Genomic DNA, 27,548 nt, shown 5'->3' with positions numbered 1-27,548 from the left:
AAAGTATAGGTTTCAACCAAGAGCTGACAATTTGAGAAATATTTTCTTAACTGACACTCATTCAGGTCAAAGCAGTTTAGTGCCCATGAAACTATGGATTGATTTTCATCCACGCTAACTTTTCCACTTTCCTGAGCATTCTGGTTTGTTACTGAAGTACAATCCACTTAAATATGTGGAGCTGCTAAAAGCGTAGAGGGGGTAGTGTCTGGCTCCTGACCCCGCAGGGCAGTGCTGCTTCTGGTCCCCCAGGACAGCACCGTCTGAAAGCTTTAGACCCTAAAGTTTAGATAGCTTTAAAAATATCTTGATTTTAAGATGCTGAAGTGTTGTGTTTTTATGTTTAAAATGTTTCCAGAACTCATGCTTAAGTATAAATTCCTCAGGAGCAGGTACTCCGGTGCTTACCACCAGATGCCCCATGCTGGTTGGTAGCATGCATCTGGAGATACGGGATAGAATACACATTGTAATGACCAGTGTGAGTGCTGTGCTCTACAGGCACCCGTGCGAAGCCCTGAGCAGTTCAGAGCGCTTGGATTGATGACTCCAGCTGGGGTCCTCCTGGCTGGCCCCCCTGGCTGCGGGAAAACGCTCCTGGCAAAGGTACGGTGTGAGTGTGGCCGCACGTGTTTCCTTTCCTGCTTTCAGGGAGTAGAGTAGGGATTTAATCTCCATGGTGCAGTGAGCGGGTTTTATGTAATGTCTGTTACAAGATCCTTCTAGCAAGGCTGACAAATTTTCTTCAGGGAAGTTTCTCACTTTAATTATGAAAACCACATTATTGGGAATTTGCAAAAGGAAAAGATTTTTCCATCAGCCATCAATCACCTCATCAGTTTGAACACAGCAGTTACCCCATTTTCTCTTTTTCTGGTTTTTAGTGAGTACAGTTGCGTACTTGTATGTAGCTGACCTCATTTCTTGCTTTCGCATAACTTACCACTCATAGGAATTATTTTCCTCTATGTTCCTTATAATTGTCATTTTAATTAATTGTGTTTTTTTCTCAGTAGAAAAAACAGAGAAGTAAATGGGGGACACACTCCTTGTACCTCTCACCACTGACCACTATTTCATTCTGTGGTCAGTCCTTCCAAACGTCCTCTGTATGTGCGTGTCACAATGACATGAATGTGTACCTTTTTTTTTGTATGCACGTGTTTTGGGCAAATATAAGGATTTTAAGATGTTTTCCCCGCAAAGCAGTATTCCTTGAACATCTTCCCATGTCAGCATGCATATGTCTCTGTATTTTTATGTCAGGGTAGTATTCGGACCTAACGATATGCTATAGTTTACAGAAATGACCCCCACTGAAACACTACATCGAATAGTCCTGTACTTAACTTTTTTTTTTTTTTTACCTCAACCGATCATTTTATTACAGCACATTCCTAAATAATTTTTCAGTAAAAGGAATGCATGTTGTTAAAGCTTTTGACTCATTACCAAATTACATCTGCTCCATCACCAAAGTGCCTTCCAGACAGTATGTATGGATCCTACCCAGTCAGTGTGAGTTAGCGAGAGCCAGTAACACTGCTTTTCATCTCTGACCGTCTGGGAGGCAAAAGTGGTATCTTACACTATTTAATTCACATTTTAAAAATCACCAGTGGAAAAAAAAAAAAAAAAATCACCAGTGGGCTTGTCAAACAGTATATTTATTGGCTGTTTTTCTTGATGAAGTGATTATTCATATCCTTTGCCTGTTTTTCCATTGACGTGCATATGATTTTTATAATCATTCTTCATATATTAAAATCTGTTACATTTGTAAGTGTTTATCAGTTTATTTTGGCACTTTTGACTATTCATATTTTTGACATATTTCCTTTTTGTGGGTTTTCATATTCATGTGGGCAAATTTCTCAGTCTGTGACTTTTTTTTCCTTTGGAGTCATACATATTAGAACCCTCTCCTCTATACGTTTTATTGTCATTTTTAGTGTCTGTATAATGTTTCATCTATAATTTACTTAGCTTTGTCAGCTTTTAAAAATATTTGAATGACTTATAAATAGGAAATTAAAATTAGTAAGTGCCACAGTAGCCACATAATTTGTGACTGCTTAGTAAATATCAGATATCCACATATTAAATAATATATAGGTGAAGTATTCCAAACTTATTTCTACTGGTACTACTAAATTTCCTTGCTTGATGCTCCCAGTACTCTTACACGGCATGGCTGTACAGGAGCGTGGGAGCCACTGGGGGGGTGCAGAGGGCACCACAGTTGTTCCGTGCTTCTCAAACGACACAGCCAGAAAAAAGGTCCAGCCCGTGAACATGTAAATTCACCAGGTGGTACCTGTCCCTGGCCTGGGTGCCTTGTCATGTTTGTTTTTTTTTAATTAGTTAGATCTGCCTGTGAGTAGCCCTGCCCATGGCAGAAAGACAGCTTGGGTTCTTGGAAATCCACAGACAGTGTTAAATCATAGACCAGATTTCCTCTTTGCTCAGCCCTGTGGCACTTGTCTGTGCGGTCACTTTCTGGCATCTGCCCACCCAGAGCAAAGAATCTCAGCCAGGACTCCATGGGTGGGCTTAAGGTTCACTGGGTCTGTGAGCCCAGGCAGTATCTGTGCAGCCGGGAGAGTTTGCAACTGTGTTCAGGTTCTCCAGGAGGTACATACCTGGAAATCTTGAAACAGTAGAAAGTGTCCTTGAATGGCAAAAGCAAAATGTTATTACAGGAAAGTCGTAGAACCATGTACTAGTTGGAACTTAGGAACCTGGTCTTGGTCATAAAATGAAGGTTTGGGCTAATCTTGGTGATTTTGTTAACTCAGGAACGCAGTAAGATAATAAGATGTTTCTAAACACTGGCCCATAGAGAGTATGTGAGTAGCATAAAAGTGAAGGCATGTGATGTCTGGCGCCAGCACACTGCAAGCTGATGATGAATGAGGAGGATAAGTCAGCGAGTGACCCAGAACCCTGGCATGGAAGCCAACAGCTCCTGACGCTGCACAGGTGGCTCACAGAGATGTCCATGAAGAAAACGTAAACTGTGACTTGACTTAGGAGACAAGATTTCCAATAGTTTCAGAAACTCCTGGGGGCTTTAGTGGGTTAAATCTAGTAATCTGGCACCTGGAAGCTGAAAACCTAGTGCGGACACATCAGACTTCATTAGATATGGACTTGACTCTCCTCTTCATGTGGTGTTGTATGGAAAGCAGGGCAATGATTGAGTGACATGGGCTACCCATGGGCCTAGCACTTGCTCCATCGCAGAGCTCACAGGCATTCGCTCTTGCAGCAAGTACTGACCCACTGATGTCCTCTGTGCTGGCAGTGGTTTGGGGTGAACGGGGCATCTCCTCTAGTGGGGTTTACTGTCCATCTGGAGGGGACAGGCAGGAGAAGAATGAAACAGAGGCCTTGAAAGGCTGAGAGGGTGGGTGGGCTGTTTTAGATAGTGATGCTCGAGGGATGCCGACATTTAGCAGTATCCTGAGGGACCAGCCAGCCCCTGAAGCAGCAGGGAAAGAAGGGGAAGGCTCTTCCAGGCAGAGGGTATGGCCGTTGCAGAATCCCTGAGGTGGGAAGGGCTTGGTGAGTTCGAGATCAAGAGAAAGCTGGTGGCTGGACTGAGGGAAAACTGCCCTGTCCCAAATGACCGGCTTGTGAGCTGCAGTAAATATTCCACCTTGTACTCACAGATGAATGGGAATCCTAGGGAAACCATATGGTGGGCATTTTTACAAGCGTGCTGGGTGTGCTGTGAGAATGAGTCAGAGGAAAGCAAGGTGGAGAGGAAACCAGCCAGGGTCTGTCCACTGTGTTTTGGTTTGTGTTTTTTTTTTTTTTTTTTTTTTGCCTGTCCAGGCAGGATATGAGGCAGTCTGCGCAGGGGGTGCATGGGGAGAAACAGAGTGGTGGACTTGTACATTCTGGCATCAGAGCAAACAGGGCTTGTGGATGGACTGGACCATATGACAAGGCAAAGGGTCAGGGGGACTCTGTGGCTTTGGTCTAAAAGCTGCCTTAGTTGGAGGCATGGAGTGTGGAGGGAGTTGGTGAGGCATCCTGCTCTGGAAATGACGGATTTGAGATGTGAGTTCAGTGTGGAGCGAGATGCCGAGCAATCTGCTGGGTATAGATCTGGAGCTCCGAGGTCATGCTCCCAGGAGCAGAGGTCCTGGTCCTCGTGGAGCTCTGGGTGATTTTGCTCAGGTTTGGTCTCTGCGTTCTGGTGATCTCTGTCAGGTTCTTATACACGTGTAACTGTATGTCTCTCCTTTGTGCTTCTCTTGGGCTTTGAGCCATGCTGTTTAATTGTTATTAAAAATAATCTGGAAATACTGACCCTTGGTCAACATGGATACTGATGTTTTTGAATTTGGGTTCACATGCGAATGATTGCTTTCACTGGGCGAGATGTGCTTGGATGCAGAGATAATGGTTTCACTCGAATTCCATCCTGGGGCTAGGAATGTGCAAACTCGCTACATAAGCAAGTTTACAGAAACAACCCTGGCATAAACGTTCCTGTTGTTTCTGATTTCTAGTCTGTCTGAGTGATTCTTAGAAAGTTTTAGGTGAACATTCCGTTGATTTTTTTTTTTTTACCCATCTGTGTCCTGCATCTAATCAGGAAAACACAGCTGTAAAGGAGGGGAAAATAGCATAAGCTGCGAAAGCCCCCACGCTGTCACAAATGAATTACTTGGTTCTGTGTTTGTCTGATCTGTGTCCTTTGGTCTTCTCTCCTCAGGCTGTTGCAAATGAGTCTGGCCTGAACTTCATATCTGTCAAGGGCCCCGAGTTGCTGAACATGGTAAGTCTCCGTGGCATCAGCTCCGCGTGTGGGTTAGGAGACTGGTGGCCACTCCAGGGATGGGCGGAGCGTCCTCGGCCCTGGAAATGGACACGGCATTTTGGTGAAATCTCCACTGCAAGCGTGGAGACGTTAGCTGTCTCTGCTGTACCGAGCATGTAACTGTAATCGTCAGTCTTCAGCACTGAGCCTCCGTTTTCTTAGCTGCAAAATGGAAATAACCAAACGGCTGACATTTTAAAGTATGTGCTCCATGCCTAGTACTTGTCACATGTTGGACACACAGTTTTGAGCTGTGTGGGTTTGAGCTGCCCACTTAGTGTGGAGACTTTTCGATAAATACAGTCCTGTCAGTGTGTTTTCCTTAGGATTTTCTGAATAATATTTTCTTCTCCTGCTAACTTTATGGTAAGAATTCAGTGTGTGATATATGGAACCTATGAATAGGGGCCAGTTGACCGTTTTTGTTGTCTGCAGGGCTTCTGAAGGCTAACAGCAGGCTGTTAGTGGTTAAATTTGGAGGGAGTTGAAAGTTAAATGTGAATTTTCCATGGTGATCGGGGGAGGGGGGTTGACGCCCCAAATCCTGCATTGTTCAGTGGTCAACTATATTATTCTTCAACAACCCCATGAGATACGAGTTATTATTTCCTGATTCCGGATTTCTGAACAAGGAATTGCACTCTACAGGCGGCACACACCTTGGCCAAAGTCTGAGGGCTAAGGCTGGAGCTGGGTTATATGACTGCTGGTTGGATTGCCTTGTCCTGCTGTCCAGTGGCTCAAATGACCTAAGGTGTTGTTTTTTTTTTAAACTGGTGTGGAGCCTGACATGGGGCTGGAACTCACAACCCTGAGATCAAGACCTGAGGCAAGATCAGAGTCAGATGCTCACCTGACTGAGCCACCCAGGTTGCCCCTTAAATGGCTCAAGTTTTGATAAATACCTTGGGGGGAAAATAGTACGTACTATTATAGTAGTAACTTCTTTCTGTATTTAGCAGTTTATATGGTGTCTCAAATTTAAGAGATTTTGAGTATCTTATTATTTCTTCATCCCTGTGAGGAGTAAAAGGGCCACTCTGTCATGTAGTAAAACGAAGAAGTGTCCTATCGTTTGTTTTAAAAGGCCTTTTAGGGCAGCCCTGGTGGCTTAGCGCTTTAGCGCCACCATCAGCGCTGGGTGTGATCCTGGAGACCCAGGATCAAGTCCCACATTGGGCTCCCTGCAGGAAGCTTGCTTCTCCCTCTCTGCCTGTGTCTCTGCCTCTCTCTAATTCTCATTAATAAATAAATAAAATCTTATAAGAAATAAATAAAAATAAAATGTCTAAAAAGACCTTTTAAGTTTATCCCTTACCAGTTATGTGTTTCCTATTGTATGTGTTACTTTCCTCCTAATGTAAGGATTCGCATTTAAGCATTTCCTGTGGGCTTTCTACTTATGTCTGTACTTCTGTTGTGGTTGATTTCTGTGTTCTGGCAGACGATGTATCAGAAGTGAACTGTGCAGGGAGAGGATTGATGGGGGTTGAGGCTGGGAAGGAGTTCTGTGAGCAGTGAAGGGCTGTAATCTCCAGAACAGCAGAGAACTGTTAACTTTATTTTTGTTAACTTTATTATGATATGAAATATCCCAAGCATATAAGAAGTTACAAAGAGTAAGGTAATGAACCTTCTTGTATCTGCCACCAGCTTTAAAAACGACACAAAACCAAGAGGCTTGAAGCCCCCTGCAGACCTTTCCTAAGTATGACCCCATTCTCTCTCCTGTAGAATTTACCATAATCCCAAATTTGGTGTTTATTAATTCCATTAAGTTCCTCATTTACTGTATGTGTATTTATCCCTCAACAACCTATGGTATTATTGTACATGTTTCAGAAATGGTTAAGGGACCACTGGAAATTTGCATACTTACTGGTTATTTGATGTTAAGAAAATAAGTTTGAAGGGAAGTTGTGAATTTAGAAATGCAGATGAAGAGCATGCATCCCAGTGAGCACACAGTGAGGTAGGCAAGTCTGGAGTCTATGTATTGCACACCTGAAACCAATATGACACTATATGTTAACTGTACCAGGATTAAAATTTAAAAAACAAAAATCAGTTTTGAGTGTGATGATGATGTAATTATGTCAAAAACCATTGTTTTTTAGAGATAGTGAAATACTTACACATCCAATATGGTGTCTGGGTTCTCCTTCAAAATGCCAAGAAAGGAAAGCAGAGAGACTGTGGATGAAGCGAGGTTGGTCAGGAATTGAGCTGATGATGATTGAAGCTGGGTGATGGGCATACTTGAGACTCAGTATACTCTTAGGCCTACTTTTCTTACGTTTGGAACTCTTAAACAGTAAAGCAAAAAAAAAAAAATAAATAACCCCACTTTATGTTAGTGGTACATGTACTCTTGTAACTTGGTTTTATTGTTATTTTTGTTGAACATTATAATTATTTCAGAATTCCTGAACCCAATTCCAGTGGGGGGAGAGGTTCCCCCAAAAACCATCAGGCAATCTGAGAAGTGGCGAGGTGTCCAAGAACTGGACTCAGTTCAGCCCCATTCTGTAGTCTGCCCGGACACAGCAGCAGATTCCATGGGTTAGGGGCTCAGTCCTGCGGGCATGTCCTCTGCCCTCTGCTGCAGCCACCAGGCTCAGGCCATCACCTGTGTTCCTGACCCACCTGCTGTAGTGGAGGTTCCAACAACTCTCTGCAGTTTCTTTTAATTTGCTAGAGCAGCTTGCAGAACTCAGGAAAATAACATGTGTTTATTGGAGTATATGATAAAGGTTAAGAATAAACAACCACATGAAGAGACACAGAGGGCAAAGTCCCAAACAGGAGCCTTGTGGGCTCAGGCTCGGGCTCCGGGGCATGTGGGAGCAGTTAGGCTCCCCAGGCAGAGAAGGACTAAAACTATCCTCTTGGGTTTTTATGGAGGTTGGATGACATAGTCCTAATTGGTTGAGTCATTGACCATTGGCTGGTTGAGTCACGTTCCAGGAGGTGGGAAGTGAGGAAACCTGAGAGTCCAGGCCTCTGACCACACATCCTCTGGCAGCCAGCCCCGCCCTTGGGTGGGGTCCAGATTCATCCTTATTAGCAAGATCTCATTTCTCAGAAACCGGGTGAATACCAGGTATATCTGAGGAATATACTTGGTCATCTGAACGACCAAATAAATACTTCTGAATCATTGTATCACAGGTGTTCTCTTTGATGATGTTTGCCTTTCGCACATCAGTCTTCTGAGTGGTACTCCACCGAATGAATGTAACCACACTTTTAAAAACTCCATTTCTGGGGATCCCTGGGTGGCTCAGCGGTTTAGTGCCTGCCTTTGGCCCAGGGTGTGATCCTGGAGTCCCGGGATCGAGTCCCATATCAGGCTCCTTACATGGAGCCTGCGTCTCCCTCTGCCTGTGTCTCTGCCCCTCTCTCTCTCTGTGTCTCTCATGAATAAATAAATAAAATCTTTTAAAAATATAAATAAATAAAAATAAAAACTCCGTTTCTTTCTTGACGAATGTTTAAGTTGAACATTATATACGCACATCCTTACATACGTCTAGGAGCTATTTCCTCTACGATATGTACTTGGAGGAGAATTGCTGTCTCTTGTCCCAGGGCTGTTGTTGCTGGGTTACACCTCCCCCAGCTGTGAACCAGGGTCCTTATATTCTCACCAGCGCTGGCACCGTCAGATCACTACTTTTCTGGGGAGCGCTAGCATTCATCTCACTGGGGAACCCTGGCATTCATCTCACCGCGATCAGACTTGTCTTCTTGGGAGAGGTGTGGGAAGAGATCTGTAGCAGAGTCCCAATGATGGGGTGGGGTAGGAGGAGAGGTGGAGTGATCTACTGAGGAAGATTGACTTCTCTGGCTTAGAAAATGTGTTTGGTTGAGGGCATCTCTGACTCCATCGGGAACGGATGTGAGTCTGGAGTGCTGGGGAGATTTGGGGTGGCACCTGAAACCCTGGGGATGGACACAGTCTGCTAGGGCGAGCAAAATGAGGAGCAAGGCTCCCAGGGGCTACGGGACAAGGAAGGGAAATCTGGCAAAGCAGGATGGTCTTTGAAGGGGGAGGACAACTTCTTCAATCTTGTCAATGTAAGGAGACCCGGTACAAGGAATAGAAAGTAGGACCTAGGGTTTGGCAACTGAAAGGACATTAATGACTTTAGGGAGAATATTTTCAATAATTGTGTTGGCAAAAGCCAGATTATCAAGGTTGAAAACTGACTGGCGGACAAGGAATTAGAAGGGGTGTTTGGGTGGCTCAGTGGGTTAAGTGTCTGACTCTTGGTTTTATTTCGGGTGGTGATCTCAGGGTCCTGAGATTGAGCCCTGTGTCTGCTCAGCACAGCAGGGAATCTACTGGAGATTCTCTGTCGGCCCCTCCCTGCTCCCCGACCCCACCCCACATGAACATACACTCTCTCCCTTTCTCTTTAAATTAAATCAATTTAAAAAAATTAAATCAATTTTTTTTTTTAAATAAGGAATTAGGGTGCCTGGGTGGTTCAGTGGCTAAAGCATCTGCCTTCAGCTCAGGTCATGATCTCAGGGTCCTGGGATCCAGCCCCATGTCGGGCTCCCTGCTCAGCGGGGAGTCTGCTTCTCCCTCTCCCTTTGCCCCCCACTTGTGCTCACTCTCCCCCCCCAAATAAATAAATAAATCTTTACCAAAAAATTGAGTTAGAAATGATAGGTATAGGCTCCTTACTTGAAATATTTCTTTTTTTTTCTTACTTATTTATTTATTTATGAGAGAGAGAGAGAGAGAGAGAGAGAGAGGCAGAGACACACGCAGAGGGAGAAGCAGGCTCCATGCCAGGAGCCTGACGCAGGACTCGATCCCGGGACTCCAGGATCGCGCCCTGGGCCAAAGGCAGGTGCTAAACCGCTGAGCCACCCAGGGATCCCCTGAAATATTTCTTAAAGGCCAAGATAGTGGGATTTTTTGTTGTTGTTCACTTATTTTAATCATTGTTGCCTTTGTTAAGATTAATTGACTTTTAATCTGTCCTTTTTTTCTTTTTTAAAGATTTGATTTATTTATTCATGAGAGACACAGAGAGAGAGAGGCAGAGACACAGGCAGAGGGAAAGCAGGCTCCATGCAGGGAGCCTTACAGGTCTCCAGGATCATGCCCTGGGCTGAAGTCCGCGCTAAACTGCTGAGCCACCGGGCTGCCCATAATCTGTCCTTTTGAAACTTTAGGTTTACCTTCCCCTAAATTAAGTTTTCCTTTACTTGGTCATTTTGGTTGCCAGATCCATAGTCCTGGTGCCATACTGACTGTTCCCATCTGTCCTTGTTGGAGACTTTGCCTCTGCCAACGCACTGTTAGGTTTTGGGTTTGTTTGGGTTTTTTTTTTTTTTAGTATCTACTGATCATTTTGGCTCAGCATTCCAGATATAACTTTTGCTGACTCGGATTCTTTAGGAAAGCAACCCAGACTCCTGTTACTTCTAACTGTGCGTAGGGTGTGATGATGGAGACGAATGTGAGTGAAAGTGGCTTCTGCTTTCCAGGGACTTCTCTCTACAGCACAGTGAAGGCAGGCTAGCTGGAAGCCACAGTAGTAGAGGCACTATAAGGGAGACGGATAGGAAGACAGACCTGTTGGGACCTTCTTGAGTACAGGGAGCATTTGGGGCAGGCTGGAAAACAGTGCAAATATGAGAAATACTGAGATAAGACGGGCCAGGCGTGAGGGAAGGAAAGTCCTGCTTGTGGGAAAGAGTGAAACACTTGAATCACCATCATCTGTGCTGTGGTGCCTCATGCCTGCGTTACTTTATCATAAAACAGCACAGCAAACACTTTGTGATGCAGTTGATGCCACAAAGAGTTCTCAGATTCTGTCTTATTTAGCAGTTTTATTATGAAAAAAACTGCTTTTCTTAACCAGTTGGAAATTTTACAACAATTTCTTATACTTGGCCAACAGTGAACCATACTCTCACATGTAACTTCTTGTACTGATTAGTCCTAATGCCATAGCTGCTTGTGAGTTGCTGTATTTCTTAACTGGTATTACTGTTTCATATTTTGATTTAGATTTTACATTTTTACTCCTTTAAGTCATCTGTACACTCAACATGGGGCTTGAACTCATGACCCCGAGATTGAGAGTTGCACACTCCCCTACAGAGCCAGCCAGGCACCCCTGATTTAGATTTGAACCTGCATGTGTCCTGAGAAGGCTGTTGGAGACCTTACTGGCTCACCTACCTTCTCTGATGCCATGTGACGAAGTAGCCCTTACATTCTCAACCTGACCGTGTGGAGAACACAGTAGAGCGGCTAATGGCAGTTAAAATATTGTTGGATCCAGGAAAGTTACAGCTGGGTGTCTTACCTGCATAAAGCTTAGGAGATCAGTTGTAAAATACAGCAGAGTTGCAGGATCGCTTTTGACCTGGAGACCTTACATTCACTTAGCCTTTGTTTTGTAAATGTGGAAATTTGTAAGCATCACTAATAATCTGATTTTATAAGTCAAACCACAAATTTGTTTTTATGCATCAAAAATGGGTAACTGTCAGCAGTTGCATGTGGTGCAACCTAATACTTCCTGGGTTCTGATACATACGTGTCATTTAAAACTAGTTTTACCATAATTTGGCCCAAACCCCAAGGTTAAACAGTCTCTGTTTTGTTTCTGCATGGCAGTACGTCGGTGAGAGTGAACGTGCAGTGCGCCAGGTGTTCCAGCGAGCCAGGAGCTCCGCACCCTGCGTGATATTCTTTGACGAAGTGGATGCCCTGTGTCCTCGAAGGTCAGACAGGGAGGTAGGTGTTAGTGCCAGAAGCCTTTTGTTGGTTCTTACAGAGTCATTTCCCAGAACGCTGAGATTCTGGTAATGCAGAAACCTAGTAATTCTAAATGAGGGTCCAAGGATAGCAGTTGTCTCTCAGCCTCTGCATCTTTTTTTTGTCTCCACCATACTTGGGTTGCACGCATCTGGGTCACACCTGGCAAGTGACTGGGAATAGGAGTGACAGGGCTTCCAGTGGCCCACCTCGTGATCGTGACTCTTTTCAGGCAAGTAGGTTCTCGAGACAGGACAGAGTGTGATGTCAGACGGCCTCAGCACTGCCCCTTGTCTTCTCTGGACTACACTGACATCACTTGGCTGAGTCCCCGGGGGTAGAAATTCTGATCAGTGAGTGTCTGGAAGCGCTCTCATCCCAGGCACACTCATCCCAGAGTCTACGTCGCAGTGAGGCCTCACATAGGGAATTTACAGCCTTTTAGAAACAGGTAGCAAAGCCTATTGATCAGTACATTCATGGCAAGATGACTAAGCAAGTTATTTTATTTCACTTGTGGTTTATCTTCAAATAGTTGCTCTGTGTGTGCCTGTACGTGTAAAACATTTATTAAATGCCTCATTTTGCTTCCAATCTCTAGAAGCCTTCCAAAGTCGCAAGAATAAAACTTGATTCACGTCCGTGTGGCCCATATCACAGCGGATATATGTTTCCTCCTCCACGAGTCCTTGCCCACATCCCAAACCTTCCCCAGTCTCTGACACTGACATTGGTGGCCAGGGCAGAGGCCCTCCCTTGGTGTCCCTGCTGGCTGCCACATCCTAAATCTGATGTGGGGATCCAGAGCAGAGCGCTGCCCTTCCCATCCTGCTGGTTGGGGTATGGTAAGCCCTGGACCTGACTCTGTTCTCTCTCCTCTTTGGCTCTGAATAAGCCCTGTGTTTGTCACCAGCCCCTTTCATGGGTTTGTAGCTTGTCATCACAGAGGGGTTCCTGAGGTGCATCCAGGCTGTGGCCCGGGAACCACACTCCTCATTGTGGGCTTCTCTCGCTTTCTTGGCTATTTGCAAACACACCCATCAGTATTTCAGAACACATGCTTTTTTTGACATTTTCACAGGAAGGGGATTCTGAAAATATGTTCAAGCAAGCCAGGAGCTGGAACATTCAAATACATTTGAATGTATTCTTTAATTATACAGGTTATACATGAACACATTCTTGTAACAAAATTCAAAAATACAGTTGAATAGATCGAGTGTGTTTCTTCCCATCTTTCTCCCTGTTGCTGTCCTTGGAGGTGACTACTGCCAACATGAAACTGTTCATGTATTTGTTGTTCTAAAACTTTCTCTGTAAACTTAAAAACATTATGATTTTGAGGGTTTTTTTTTTAATGTGGTCATTCATCTTGGTGATTTTCCCATGTACTTAAAAACTTAATTTTTTAACTGTTGCATAAATATGCCACAGTCTGGAAGCAGATGTATTTCTTTAATGATTCCACTCTTTTGGACTTTCACATGCTTTCTAGTTGTTTCTCACAAACAAAACTGAAGTAACCTCTTTACACATAATTCTGTGCATATGGAGAGTTTCACAAATGGGGTATCGGTGTACGTGTATGTGTATTGTGTGTTGAGAGCTAACACTAAATCATTCTTCACAAAAACTACCAGTTAAGCTGCCCACTGACCGTGGGGAAATAACTATCTCCTGCACCTTTGTCAGCAGCAGGTAGCACCCATTTGTAAAGTTTCGTCAAATTTTTTTTAATGTTATTTATTTATTCATGAGAGATACAGAGAAAGGCAGAGACACAGGCAGAGGGAGAAGCAGGCTCTCTGCAGGGAGCCCAGTGCAGGACTTGATCCCAGGATCCTGGGATCACAACTTGAGCCGAAGGCAGATGCTCAACCACTGAGCCACCCAGGTGCCCCTAAATTTTGTCAATTTTATTGGCAAAACATGATACTAAATCTTAGTGTTAGTGTCCCTGATTTCTCTTCAGTGAATTTGTATTTCATCTTCTATAAATTGCCTGATTTGATACTTACACCCTTTTGCTCTGAAAAGTTTGTTTTGATTTATAGGAGCTTTGTGTGTGCCATTGTCCAGTTATGGGTGTTGATGTTGTTTTTCCCAGTCCTTTCACTATCTGTAATCTTTTTATTAATACAGCGTTATAATTTTGGCATAGTAAAACCTGTTCCCACACGGATTCTGAGGTTTTCATCTGCTCAGGGAGCATAGTGTTTGTTTTCTGCCCCGTGTCATGTCTCCTGGGAGTGGTGACTTGCACCAGCTGCTTTCTGGAGAGATCAGTGGGTAAACTCATTACCCCCTCTGCCCGTGGACTTTGTGTTGAAATGGGCAGTAATGACAGATACCCAGACACACCACTTGCCTCGTTTTCTCCAGTGTCCATTTAGAACATTACCTACACCATCCCCCCATCCACCACCTCCCTGGACCTTTTTCTTGGGTATTGCCCCAGGATAGCTCTGCTCTGTACTGTGTGCTTCCAGGAGAAGAGGGAAAGCCTTCTGTCCCAGCCCAAAGATCTGGAGCATCTCACATCCTAGGGGGTCTCAACCCGCTGAGCTACACTTGCCCCAGGGGAAATCCAGTGTGGCCAGCAGATCTTTGAATGATTTAGAGGCATGAGACTCGGGTCAGCCAGGCATGCTGAGAGGCCTGGACAGGTGGCCTCTCTGAGCCTCAGCTTCCTCCTGGAACAGGGGATAATAGGATTCCAGGGAATTCCTGATGAGAATGTGTTTTGCACGGCTCCTTGGAAAATGATTGTTACCTCTTGGCAAAAGCTTATTCAAGTTAGCAAATACGTCATTTTGTATGGAAAAACATGGTATGCATATTTCTTCTTATGGGATCTGATGGAGCTATATTTATTTATTGCAGACAGGGGCAAGTGTCCGGGTAGTGAATCAGCTACTTACTGAGATGGATGGTCTGGAAGCACGGCAGCAGGTTTTCATCATGGCGGCCACCAACCGGCCAGGTAAGGACACAGGTCTCCAAACCTTCACCTTTTGAGAACAATAGGATTTATATCCTAGTAATAGAAGATTAGGTTTAGGAAATCCCTTTTTGGCTCATAAGTTGAAATAAAATCTTAGAAAACTTTCCTGGAAGCTCTAGTAAAATGTGGTATTATTGTCGAGGTTTTGTGAGATTGTTTGTGTGTTAGAGCTCAGAAGATGGTCTTGTTGGCAGAAAACTCAGAATGTCCACCTTTGACCATACAGGTATTAGCAGAATTGATGTCCTATGGTTTCTCTCGAGCTTGTAGGAAATGAGAACCAGACTCTTCACTGTGACTGAAGGTTGAGGATAGGTTTTCAAGGCTTTATTCTGGCCCCGTGTCTGTGCACCTGCGTTTAACCTGTCCCTAAGGTTGCTTGTGAGCCTCAGCACTGCGGGGTTTGGAACAGGCTCAGCACTTCAGGAGTGCTTCACGTGGCTCTTCCTCTTGTTTATTACTTGGTGTCCATGTGAGCCCCTGCGGCTGTGACTGTATCAACTGTATAGGCCAGCCATTGAGCTGATGAGATCTTTCCTGTCTCATAAGTTACTTTGGCAGGTAGAACTTTGGTAAATTATATACCACCTCATTTTATTTTTTTTTATTTTTTATTTTTTTAAAGACTTTATTCATTTGAGACCAAGAGAGAGAAACGACCTCATTTTAAAATGAAAAATTGAAAGATGTGAAGGTTTATACTTGGATGATAGTAAAAGTACTATCTTTGGAATCAGACAGTGTGGGGTTTGAGTCCTGGCTGTGGCACTTTGTCTCTGACCCTTCTCTTTCAACCCCAGCCAATCTGACTCCAATGGAATACTTTGTGGCTCAGCACTGACACTGACCACATGGAGCTGGGGTCAGATCCTACTGAGTCAAGGGGTCCGGCCCCTCCAAGACCGCCCCCCCCCCCCAGCCCCCATGTCAGTGTGAGTGCTCGTGGGATGTCCGCACTTCTGACCAGCTGGCCGCAGTTGAAGCCGTCAATAATTCACTAGAACCATTAGTGGAATGCAGGAAAGTGTCATACAGTTGGCCCTTAAACAACTCCGGTTTGAGTTACGTGGACTTAGATCTGTATCTACTTAGAAAGGCAGGGTGTGATTCTCTGCAGATTTGAGAAATTTTCCGGGCTTCTTCCAGGACAGCTCTCTGTGTAACCTCATGACTGCTCCTACATGGTCACCGAAAGTGCTCGTGGCCATGATGATAGTAGACACAGATTTTTCTGGATGAATACAATGCAGTCCTGTAAACATATTTTCTCTTCCTAATGATTTCCTTAATATTTTCTCTACTTTGTTATAAGAATCCAGCATATCATACAGAGAACACAAAATCTGTGCTAATTGACTACGTTATTGGTGAGGCTTCCAGTCAACAATAGCTATAGTAGGTTTTTGGGGAATTGAAAGTTAAATGGAGACTTTTGAGTGGGGGATTCATCGCCCCTTACCCCTGTATTGTTCCAGGGTCACTGTACTTGAAGTTGCAGGATACACACAGGGCCAGGAGGGAGGTTGTGCAGACCTTTGGTGCTCCCTCCCTCCCCTTGGAGCGAACCTATCCCCCTCCCAGCACCAGTGTGCTCATCAACCAGGAAGCTCTCCTGAGCTTTGCTTCCAGAGCTTCTGTTGAGTTTTCATTATATAGTCGGGTTAACTGAACTCCTATCTCCTCCCACCTCCACCTCACCCCCCACAGCTATCCCCAGAGGTCTGGCTCCAGATTCCAACCCTCTAATCTCAGGGTTGGTCTTTCTGATAACTGGCCCACCCTTGAGTTAGCTTGGGGCCAACCTTGGGCCCTCTCATTAGCATCACAAAGACTCCCATCCCTCAGGAAATTCCAGGAGTTTTGAAACTTTTTAACAAGAACGAAGAGCAAATGTATTCTCATCTAAGTCAGCGTCCTTCAGCATCTGCCCAGGGCTCTTCATCCTGCTCACCGCTGACTCTTCATCTGAAAAATGAGGAGAGTGATACCCACTTGGCAGGACTGTTGTGCAGGTTAAGTGGTACTGGCTGTGTGTCTCCCAGGGTTTGTGGCAAGTAGCTGTTCGGTGACTATCATCATGGCCACGAGCACTTTCCGTGACCATGTAGGAGCAGTCATGAGGTTACACACAGAGCTGTCCTGGAAGAAGCCCGGAAAATTTCTCAAATCTGCAGAGAATCACACCCTGCTTTTCTAAGTAGATACAGATTCTGTCTGTTTTCAGAAGACACTGTGGTCTGTAACAACTATTCTGCTTCTAATGCCCTCATTGGTTTCATGTTTGCTTGTTGTAAACACTTTAGCTTACTCTCTGTAGACTAGGAAATAGGTCCTGCAGCATCACTGGGTTTTACCTGAATCCTCTCCCTCCAGACAGCACAGGAGCATTGCCTTTCCTCTGGGTTGTGTTTTCCGATCTCTATCACCTCTGAATTATTGACAATTGTCCAGATTCTTGGTTGTAAAACCCAGGACTGAGTAGAATGCTGAGTTTAGCCAGTGGTGAAAACGACAGGAATGTGGTACCTGTGTTGTCCCTTCCGGGGTCCCTCATATTGTCTTCCTCTCTCTGCCCCTGCCCCGTCCCTTTATCCCCCAGAGCAGACCCCTCTGCCTTGCCGTCTCCAGAAATCCAGAAGTAGCTGCTCTAGATCTTTCCCCTGTATGTATGCTGCCCTGGGACATTGGTTGACATGTGGCAAATTACTACAATACTTGATGGCTTAAAATTGGCTTTTTTGCTTTGCCCACAGTTTTGTGGGTCAGGGACTCAGGAAGGGTTTGTCTGGGAGGTTCATCTCCGATCCACATGCCATCAGCTGGCATGGCCCAGCCAGAAGACCCCCTTCCCTGGCCAGCTCTGGCATCTCTATCCCCTCCTCCACTCATTATCCCTGTGGTTTCCTGTGGGGGTTCCGCATTCTCCTTCTCACGTGACTGACAGGTTCCAAGAGACAGGGGTGGAAGCTGCCAGTGACAGGGAAGCTCAGATTCAAGAGCACGGTGGGGTGGGGGTGGATGTGAAAAACTGGGGTCACTTGAACTCTGTCCTTTTTTCTGTCCTCACATTCTCTGCCTCATCCAGCACATTGTAGCCCCATCTTTCCATTTGGTGTTGAAGATCCATCCTGTCGTGTCATGTTCTTTGATTTCTCAGCAGATTCACTCCTTTGTTCATCAAATATTTATATTGGGTTTTTCCCATATGCCTGGCCCTACTGAGCTTTGGGAATTCAAAGGCTAACAGAAAAATTGTTTATGTATATGTGGATTTTGGACTGGGGTACTTGGGGTGAATGATAAAAGGGTGGGAGGGTAGAAGATGAGTGGTAGTTGAAGAGAGAGAGGCTAACTTAGATATTACAGTCCAGGAAGGCTTCTTTAGAAGTGGTCTGTGAGCACATGGGGCACAGTGGGACGAGAGCATGTGCTCTGGGGGTCCCAGACAGACGAGGTTTGGCCACTCGCCACTCACAAAACCAAAGGCCAGATATGGGGAGGCAGATGTTGGACAGACCGGAAAGGAGTTTATTTCCAGGAGGCCAACACTAGGAAGCCCGCAGACCAGCGTCTAAGACGGTCTCCAAAGTGCTGAAAATACCTCCAGGTTTGCCTAAGACAAGTATGAGGCAAAGGTCGATGGGTCCCTGCAGGTGGGCAGTGGAGGTCAGGACCCTCATTGTCTTGAGGTCAGTCATGGGTGGGGTCTTGCTGGCAGCAGGGCAGTCCCTATTGCTTGAGGGGGTAGTTTCGGTTCCCATCAAGGGATACTCTGCCTTCTGGGTTTATTGCCTGAGTTAAGAGATAAGCTGGAAAGAAGAGCTAATCAGAAAGTACAGACTGAGGTCAGAATGGAGGTGGTTGACATCCTCTTTCACATGAACCCAGAAGATGTGAAAGATGGAGCCATGTAGAGTCTGGGAGGAGAGCGCTGCAGGTAGATTGAGCGGTCAGTGTGAGGATGAGTTGCTATGTTGCAGAACCAGCCCTGAGGCAGGGTGCCTGGAAGAAGACCAGCAGGCATAGGGGAGAAGATAGGGGCCTTGGAGGCCTCAGAATGGAGCCTATGTTCTGCTGAGATGGGAAGCCGTGGGGGATTTTGGGTGAGGAAGTGGTACTACCTCATTTTCTTAAATATTTCTATTTTTATAAAATATATGATGGGACTTTTGGTTTTTTATTCTGTATTTGGAAATAATTTCAGAATCACAGGAAATTATAAAAAGAGTGCACAGGGGTTCCACATACCTAGTTTATCTTCTTATATTTTGTGTAACTGTGGCATGTGCATCAAATCAGGAAACATGTCTGTGTTGTGTGTATTTCTGTGCAGTTTAACACAGGTGTGGATCCCTCTAATGACCACAGCAGTCAAGATGAGATCTGTTCCATCAGCACAGAGGTCCCCCTCATGTTGCCCTGGTCAGTAACACCCATGTTGTCCTCTACCTGTGACTCCCATCAGCCACTTACCTGCTTTGTTGCCTACATTGTGTCACTTCAAGAGTTTTATATAGAAGGGATCATAAAGGTCACATAAATGTGACCTTTTAGGATGACTGTGTGTACCTCACATAATGCCCTTGAGATGGATTCAGATTCTTGGGTGAATCAGCAGTTTGTTCTTGTTTAGTGCTGAGTCCTATGGGAGGGACACAGTCTGACCTTTCTCTCTGAGGGCAACCTTACGGTTTCCATTCTTTGACTCATACACATAAAGCTAATGTGAACATCTATGTGATGAATAGGTTCTAGTGGACCTAAGGTTTGATTTCTCTGGAATAAATGTCTAGGGGCACAGTGGCTAGTCATATGGTAAGTCTATGTTCAGTTTTTTAAAACACTTGTCAAACTTTTTTCCAGAGGGCTGTGCCATGCGACATGTCTATCAGGAATGATATGAGAGACCTAGTTTGTTTGCTTCTTTGCCAGTATTTTGTACTGTCACTGTATCTTATCATATATAGTGTATATATATATATATATATATATATATATATATATATATACACACACATATATATATATGTATATTTAGGATGTATAGTGATATCTTCATGGTTGTAATTTGTATTTCTCCAGTGGCTCATCAGCCATTAGAACATCTTTTCATATGTTACTTGCCATCTTGTAACTTCTTTATTCAAGTATCTCTTGTGTCTTCTGCCTATTTTGAAAATTGGACTGCATATTTTTTAAGATTTTAGTTTTAAGTAATCTTACCACCCAACATGGGGCTTGAACTCATAGCCCTGAGATCAAGAGCCCCACACTTCACAGACTGAACCAACCAGGCGCTCCTAGACTGCATTTTTTTTACTACTGAGTTTTGAGAGTTCTTTATATATTCTAGATATGAGTTCTTTGTCAATAGGTGATTTAAAATATTTTGTCTCACTCTGCAGCTTATCTTTTTATCCTCCATGCATTTTTTTCAATATATTTTTTTAAGTTTTGTTTATTTAAGTAATCTCTACACCCCACATGGGGCTTGAATTTACAACCCAGAGATTGAGTCACATGCTCAGAAGACTGAGACAGCTGAGTGCCCCTTCAATGTATTAATGTTTCTTTTTATATATTCTGCTTTGGGGAGCATTTCTAAGAACTTTTTTAGTCTCGTGTCCCAAAAACTGTCTTCAGTGTTTTCTTCTAAAAGTTTTATAGTTGTATATTTTTACACTTAAAATCTGTAATCTATTTGTAGTTAACTTTTATCTGAGGTGTAAAACCTAAGTCTAGGTGTATTTTTCCCCTGTGAGTATCCAATTCCTTCATCATTTTTGAAGACTATCCTTCCTCCATTGAATCACTTTTGCACTCTTGCCAAAAATCAGTTAGCATATACCAACAGTGGGCAATTGGAATTTGAAACTGAAAACACAATAGCATTGCGGCACCTGAGTGGCTTAGTTGTTTAAGCATCTGACTCTTGGCTAGGCTCTGCTCATGATCTCAGAGTTGTGAGATCGAGCGCCCTGTGGGACTTCATGCTCAGTGGAGAGTCTACTTCTCCCTCTGCCCGTCCCCCTGCTCTCTCTCTCACTCTCTCTAAAATAAAAATAAATAAATCTTAAACAATACCATTTACATTAGCACTGGAAGGAAGATAGGTATGTCTAGGTGTAAATCTTACAAAACATATGCAAGATATATATGAGCCAGGACACCACAGTCGGCTAAGCCTCTGACTCTTGGTTTGGACTCAGGTCATGATCTTGGATCCTGTGATCAAGCCCCACATTGGGCTTCATGCTCAGTAGGGAATCTGCTTCTCTGCCTCTCTCTCCCTCTCCCCCTCCTCTTGCTCACTCTCAAATAAATCTTAAAAAGAAAGATCTATAGGAGAAGAAGTACAAAACTGACAGAAATCAAAGAAGGTATAAATAAATGGAGAGATAGCCCATGTTCATAAATAGGAAAACAATATTGTCAAGATGTCAAGCTCCCCAACTTGATCTATAGATTCAAAGCAATCCTAATCACATTCATAGCAGGTTATTTTGTGGATATTGACAAACATCCTAGAGTTTTATGGAGTGGCGAAATACCCAGAATGGCCAACACAGTATTGAAGGAGAAAAGAGTTGGAAGATTGATACTACCTGACTTACTATAAAGCTCCATTAATCCAGACCACCTAGCATTGGTATAAGAATAAAAGACATTAAAAAAAAAGAATAAAAGACATAAATCAATGGAGCAGAACAAAAGTCAGAAATAGACCCTTACAAGTAAGTAAACTGTTTTTGATAAATGAACAAAAGCAAGTGAGTGGAGAAGGGATAGTTTTTCAACAAATGGCCCTGGAACAACTGGATCCTCACATGCAAAAAAGGAATCTTACCCCTTTTATAAAAACTATCTCAAAATGGGTCATAGACCCAAATGTATAGTACAGAAGAGGAAAACTCCTAGAAGGGAGCAGGAGAAAAATCCAGGTGACCTTGGGCTTGCTGATAATTTGTAGATACAATTCCCAAAGCACAATCCATGAAGGAAGAAAATTGATATGTTGAACTTCATTATGATGAGAAACTTTTCTTCTGTGAAAGACCTGGTTCAGAGAATTAAAAGACACAAAGTAGAAGAAAATATTTGCAGAACACCTATCTGATAAAGGGCAATGGACTGAATATTGTGTCCCTCACCCCAATTTATTATGTGGAAATCATAACCCCAGATGTCAGGATATAGGAGATAGGGCCTTTGGTAATGAGGTCATGAGGCTGGGCCATCATGAGTGGGATTAGTGCCCTTATAAAAGGAACTTCTATGAACCTTCTTTCTGGTATGTAGGGACACAATGAGAAGATGGCATAGTCTGCAACCCATAAGAGGGCTCTCCCCAAAACCCACCTACATGGGCACCCTGACCTCAGACTTCCAGCCTCCAGAACTGTGAGAAACAAATTTATGTTGTGTGTGATGCCACCCAATCTGTGGTACTTCGTTAAAACAACCTAAGTTGACTAAGACAGGCTCATATCCAAAATATACAAAGAACTCTTAAAAACCCAACAAGAACTCTTAAAAACTCAACAATGAGAAGACAAACAGATATACTAAAGATCTAAGTAAACTCCTCACCAGAGAAGATGTACAGACGGCAAATAAATACATGAAAAGATGTTCAACAATATCATATGTCATCAGAGAAATGCAGATTAAAACAACAGAGATACCAGTGCACCTATTGGGATGTTTGAAATCCAAACATAGACAACACTAAATGTGGACAAGAATATGTAGCAACAGGAACTCTCACTCGAATATGTAGCAACAGGAACTCTCACTCATTGCTGGTGGGAATGCAAAATGGTGCAGTCACTTGAAAGACAGTCTGGCAGCTTCTTTAAAAATGAAACAGGGGCGCCTAGCTGGCTTAGTTGGTGGAGTGTGCGACTCTCACTCTCAGGGTTGGGAGTTTGAGCCCCACATTGAGTGTAGAGATGACTTAAAAATAAAATCTTTAAAAAGAAAGAAAAAGAAACATTCTTATCATAGAGTCTCTAACTTATATGATTGTTTGTTTATTTCTTCCTTTAGTCCTGTCAGGTTTGCTGCACATATTTTGCAGTTCTGTTGTGCCTACTCCGTTAGAATTATCCTCTCAGCAGTCTGATCTTTATATCATTGTTATGTCCTTCTTGGTCCTTGACTGTTCTTCTCCTCTTAGGTGTACTTTATCTGCTATTAGTATAGCCATTTGTGATCTCTTAATTAACGTTTCTATGGTATGTCTTTTCTCTCCATTTACTTTGAACCTATTGATGTCACTACATGTGAGGTGAGTTTCTTATAACCAGCACATAAGGTAATTTTAAAATTCACTCTGCCAAATTCTGTCTTTTAATTGGTGTATTTGCACCATTTACACTTAGTGTACATTTTTACTCTTCCCATAGGTTTTTCTTTTCTGATGTTCCTAATTTTCTTTTATCATTTCCTTTTTGTTTCAGGAACTTCCTCGAGCTATTCTTTTAGTTAGGTTCAGCTTGTATCAAATTTTCTTGGTTTCCATTTCCCTGAGAATGTCTTGATTTCAGGTCCTTCCTTCAAGCCTGTCTCTGCTAGATAGGGAGTTCTGGGTCGATAGATCTTGTCTGTCGGTACCTGAGAATTATGCCATGTTCTGCCAGCACTCGTGGTTTCTGAACACAGACCTGCTTTGTTTGATTGTCTTAACTGTGCACGGAGGGTGTGGCTGCACTCTGCTTTTATTTATTTTTATTTTTTAAAGATTTTATTTATTAGCACAAGTGGTGGGGAGAAGCAGAGGGAGAGAGAGAAGCCCAAGCAGCCTCCATGCCCAACACAGGCTCAGTCCCACAGCCCTGCGGTCATGCCCTGAGCCTAAATCAACACTTGGGCACTGAATGGACTGAACCACCCAGGCACCCTTCAAACACTTTTTTAGCTCTTTCTCTTTTCCTCCTGTGACTCCTATGATACACACATTAGATCTTTTATTATAGTTCCCTAGGTCACTGAGGCTCTGTTGATGGTGTTTTCTGTCCTCTGTTTTCTCTGTGTTGATCAGATTTGGTCATTTCTGTTGTTCTCCAGGTTTACTGATTCTTCTCTTCATCCACAGTTCCGTTGAACCCGTCCAGTGAGGTTTTCCTTTTGTTTGTTAAGTTTTGCAGTTTTTTTTTTTTTTTTTTTAAGATTTATTTATTTACGATAGACATAGAGAGAGAGAGAGGCAGAGACACAGGAGGAGGGAGAAGCAGGCTCCATGCCCGGAACCCGAAGCGGGACTCGATCCCGGTTCTCCAGGATCGCGCCCTGGGGTAAAGGCAGGCACTAAACCGCTGAGCCACCCAGGGATCTCAGTTTTGCAGTTTAAAATTGTCCACTTACTTCTTTACATCTTCTCTTTCTTTGCTGAGACTTCATTTTCTTTTCATTTGTCTCAAGCCTGTTCATCATTGCTCTTGTAAGTGCTTTTATTTGTGGCTGCAGTAAGACCCATCAGGTAGTTCCAACATCTGGGTCACCTCAGTGCTCTACTTCCCTGTTTGTTTTCTCATTAAAATTGAGAATTATCAGGTTCTAGTTGCAACAAGTAATTTTCAGTTGTAGGCTGGACAATTTTGAGTGTTACGTAGCACTGAGTGTAATATATTACTTACGTTTTCTCCAACTACAGGGGAAAGGGAAGCCATCTCACAGAGCCCAGGCTCTGTGCTCTGCCTCCATTCACACCCCCGGGTGGGGAGATGACTTGTTCCCACTGGGCCTCCATTAGCCCCCTGTCGGCCAGGGGTGGAGGTACCGTGTACTCTTCCCCGTGACCCCCAGGGGCCCAGTGAGAGCAGTGGAGGAAGTGTCAGCTCTCTGCTGGGCCTTCTCTGATGCTGCCCAGCATGAAAAGGGAGACTCAGGTGGGGAGACAGCTGTTAAAAATTCAAATGACTGAAAATCACCCTCCCGTCCCTGCCCAGAGGCAGCCACTGGTAAAATCCTTGAGCTGTTTCTTCTGTATTTTCTCCATATTTTTAAATAGTATGCTCATATTGCTGTTTTTTATGAGTTTCATGTGCTGCCTGTTACTTCTTTCTAAGGCACACAATTTCTCTTACGTTCACCGCTTCTCCACATGCCGTTGTTGTTACCGCCACCCCGTCATTCCCATGTGATAATACCATTTCTTCTCAATTCTTGGTTGCATCACCAGTGCTTACATTACCAGGACTGTGTACCTATTTCTCTCCTGGGCCCAGAAGTTTCACTGCAATCAGAGTTGTGTTTTCTTTTTTCTTTTTTAAGATTTTATTTATTCATGAGAGACACAGAGAGAGAGAAGAGAGAGGCAGAGATGCAGGCAGAGGGAGAAGTAGGCCCCATGCAGGGAGCCTGATGTGGGACTCATCCCACGTCTCCAGGATCAGGCCCAAGGCCAAAGGTGGCGCTAAACCACTGAGCCACCCGGGCTGCCCCAGGGTTGTGTTTTCACATGACTTTTTCATTCTTAGATGTAGGACCTCTTAGGTTTTTTTCTCTTCCTTGTTTTGTTTCTGTTCTTCATCAGATATGCCAGACAGTGGTCGGTATTATTTATGTCCATGGTTTATTTTGTTCTTGTTTCCAGAGCGTTCTCTGCCTGGTTCCAGTCTGGGCTTTCTGAGTCTTTGTATATTTGAGGGTATCTCTGTTCCACACTCATTACTGATTGGTAGCCTGGGAGTACAGAATTTTGAGTTGAAATTTTTTTTTATAATCTGTAAGCCTTGCTTTGTTTTCTCTTAAAAGTTTTATGTCATCCTGATTCTTTTTATGTAGCTTTTTTTTTTTTTTTAATGATTTTATTTATTTGAGAGAGCTCAAGTGGTGGGGAGAGGCAGAGGGAGAAGCAGACGCCCCAGGGAGCAGGAACCCTGATGCAGGGCTCGGTTCCAGGACCCTGAGATCCTGACATGAGACAAAGGCAGATACATAACTGACTGAGCCTCCCAGGCACTCCTACGTGACTTTATTTAAAAGACATTTTATTTTTAAGTGATTTCTATACCCCTTGTGGGGGCTAAAACTCACAAACTTGAGATGAAGAGCCGTATGTTCTACCCACTGAGCCAGCCAGGGCCCCTATGTGACTTCTTATTTATTTGCTGCTTGTTTATGCTAGGCACCTGGTGAGTCTTAAGCCTCTTGAACTGGTCTTTTAAATTTCGTCTTTTCTCCTATTTTCCTTTTTTTTTTTTTAAGATTTTCTATTTATTTAATCATGAGAGACACAGAGAGAGAGAGAGAGGCAGAGACACAGGCAGAGGGAGAAGCAGGCTCCATGCAGGAAGCCTGACATGGGACTCGATCCCGGGTCTCCAGGATCACGACCTGGACTGAAGGCGGTGCTAAAACGCTGAGCCACCCAGGCTGCCCTCCTATTTTCCATTTCTATCTTAATTTTTTCCCCTAAGTTTTGACATACTGGTTTTTAGGAAGTGAAAGAATTGCTCTGAACCATTCCACCCTATGTTGCTCTAAAGACCTGTGACAGCGGTCTTGTGTTGTGTGGTCTACCACAGTCCACACCCTGTCCTGGAAACAAACTGCTTCCTCTGCTTGGCCCCAGGAGGTGAGCGCCTTGCACAGAGACCACGGATGCCCCAGCTTTGGTCTCCATCCCACACCCATCTCTATGTTCCCTTCTTCTAGTCCCAGCTCTGAGGAGCTGTCTATTCCCACTTACATCCCCTGTCTGGCTGGTTGAAAACATTCTTGCCTGGCATGCCTGCCTGTGAAACCTAAACAGCCAATGAACATTGCCTAGTAAGCCAATGAACAGCTTACTCATTCTGCTCAGCAGGTGTCTTTCCTATAAGAGCAACACCGTTCAGAGTTTCTTCCCCACCCCCTGCCCCCGTATACAGCTCAGTTGAAGAGATAAGTACATGATGATGGATAAACTTCTGGATGAGAACTGAGTCTGCAGTTTTATATTGAGAGAAAGCTTCTTGTTGAGAGTCCCTGTCTGTTGTAAGGCTCTGGTGATTGTCAGGTGACAGGGTGACTGGCTTATCAGGAAGAGGTGTACGTCGTGCTAGTAAGCTGTTCAGCCACGTAAAGTTCCAGCTAGAGTGCTGCGTTCCCTTACCCATCTGGTCTGAACGGCCTTGGATCACACTTGAATGCCCTAGGAAGGTGATTGTGCAATGACTGGGGCTGTGGTCAAACCTGTGTTTCTTGTGCTCTGGCATAAAGTACTTCCCTTGAAATAAGACATAGGCCCTGGCATCACCTCTGATTTATAGGAACCTGGCACATAAGAGGACTCAGTATGTGTTTAGTGAATTGGAAGAAGACTATTCGATCTTGTAATAATTTTCACTTGACATATTATTGATGGCCTTATTAGTTTGAGAATGGATCTGATTTCTAAGAAAATCAGCTGTATGGAGAGGTAATATACCATAAACTCTACCCATTCTAGGTACAAGATTCAGTGGTTTTGAGTATATTTACAGACTTGTACAGCTATCCCCAATCTGATTTTAGGACATCACCCTAAACAGAAATCTGACTGTTGGCCCCTACTCCTCATCCTTCCTCTCTCCAGTGCTTCTGTTTCTGCAGGCTTCCCTCCCCTGGACAGCTTACATAATGGGGCTGTGGCATTGGCCTTCTTTTGCTCAGCGTTGCGTTCTCAAAGCTCATCCCTGTTGCAGTGTCTGTCAGTACTTCATTCCCATTGCCAGATAGTGGTCCCCTATGTGGAGATATAACTTTTTATTCATTCATCAGTGGGTGGACATTTAGATTGTTTCCACTTGGGACTTGTGATAATGCTGCTGTGAACATTGTGTACAAATTCTTGTGTGGACATCTATTATAATTTGCTGTGGGGAGATACTTGGGAGTGGGATTGCCGAGCCACCTGGTCACTCTTGTGTTTAGCTTTTCAAGAAACAGCC

At 43.9% G+C, this 27,548-nt stretch overlaps 1 protein-coding gene across 12 annotated transcripts in view; it reads left to right on the top strand.

The window, feature by feature from the left end:
- The window catches only part of NVL (nuclear VCP like), a 90,741-nt gene that overhangs the window by 32,145 nt on the left and 31,048 nt on the right, over positions 1–27,548 (top strand). For all 12 annotated transcript variants that reach the window (XR_013381659.1, XR_013381658.1, XM_077901260.1 and 9 more), the window contains 4 exons: positions 502–606; positions 4,730–4,792; positions 11,487–11,606; positions 14,511–14,610. Coding sequence is in view for 10 of the 12 variants with exons in the window: in XM_077901260.1 (XP_077757386.1) it covers positions 502–606; positions 4,730–4,792; positions 11,487–11,606; positions 14,511–14,610 (388 nt within the window). In the remaining 2 variants the exon portion in view is untranslated. The remainder of the gene's footprint in view (positions 1–501; positions 607–4,729; positions 4,793–11,486; positions 11,607–14,510; positions 14,611–27,548) is intronic.

This window comes from Canis aureus, chromosome 6 (assembly GCF_053574225.1).
Source record: "Canis aureus isolate CA01 chromosome 6, VMU_Caureus_v.1.0, whole genome shotgun sequence".
Lineage (NCBI taxonomy): Eukaryota > Metazoa > Chordata > Mammalia > Carnivora > Canidae > Canis > Canis aureus.
The sequence above is the reverse complement of the archived record's forward strand: the minus strand, read 5'-3'. Positions and strand labels throughout refer to the sequence as shown.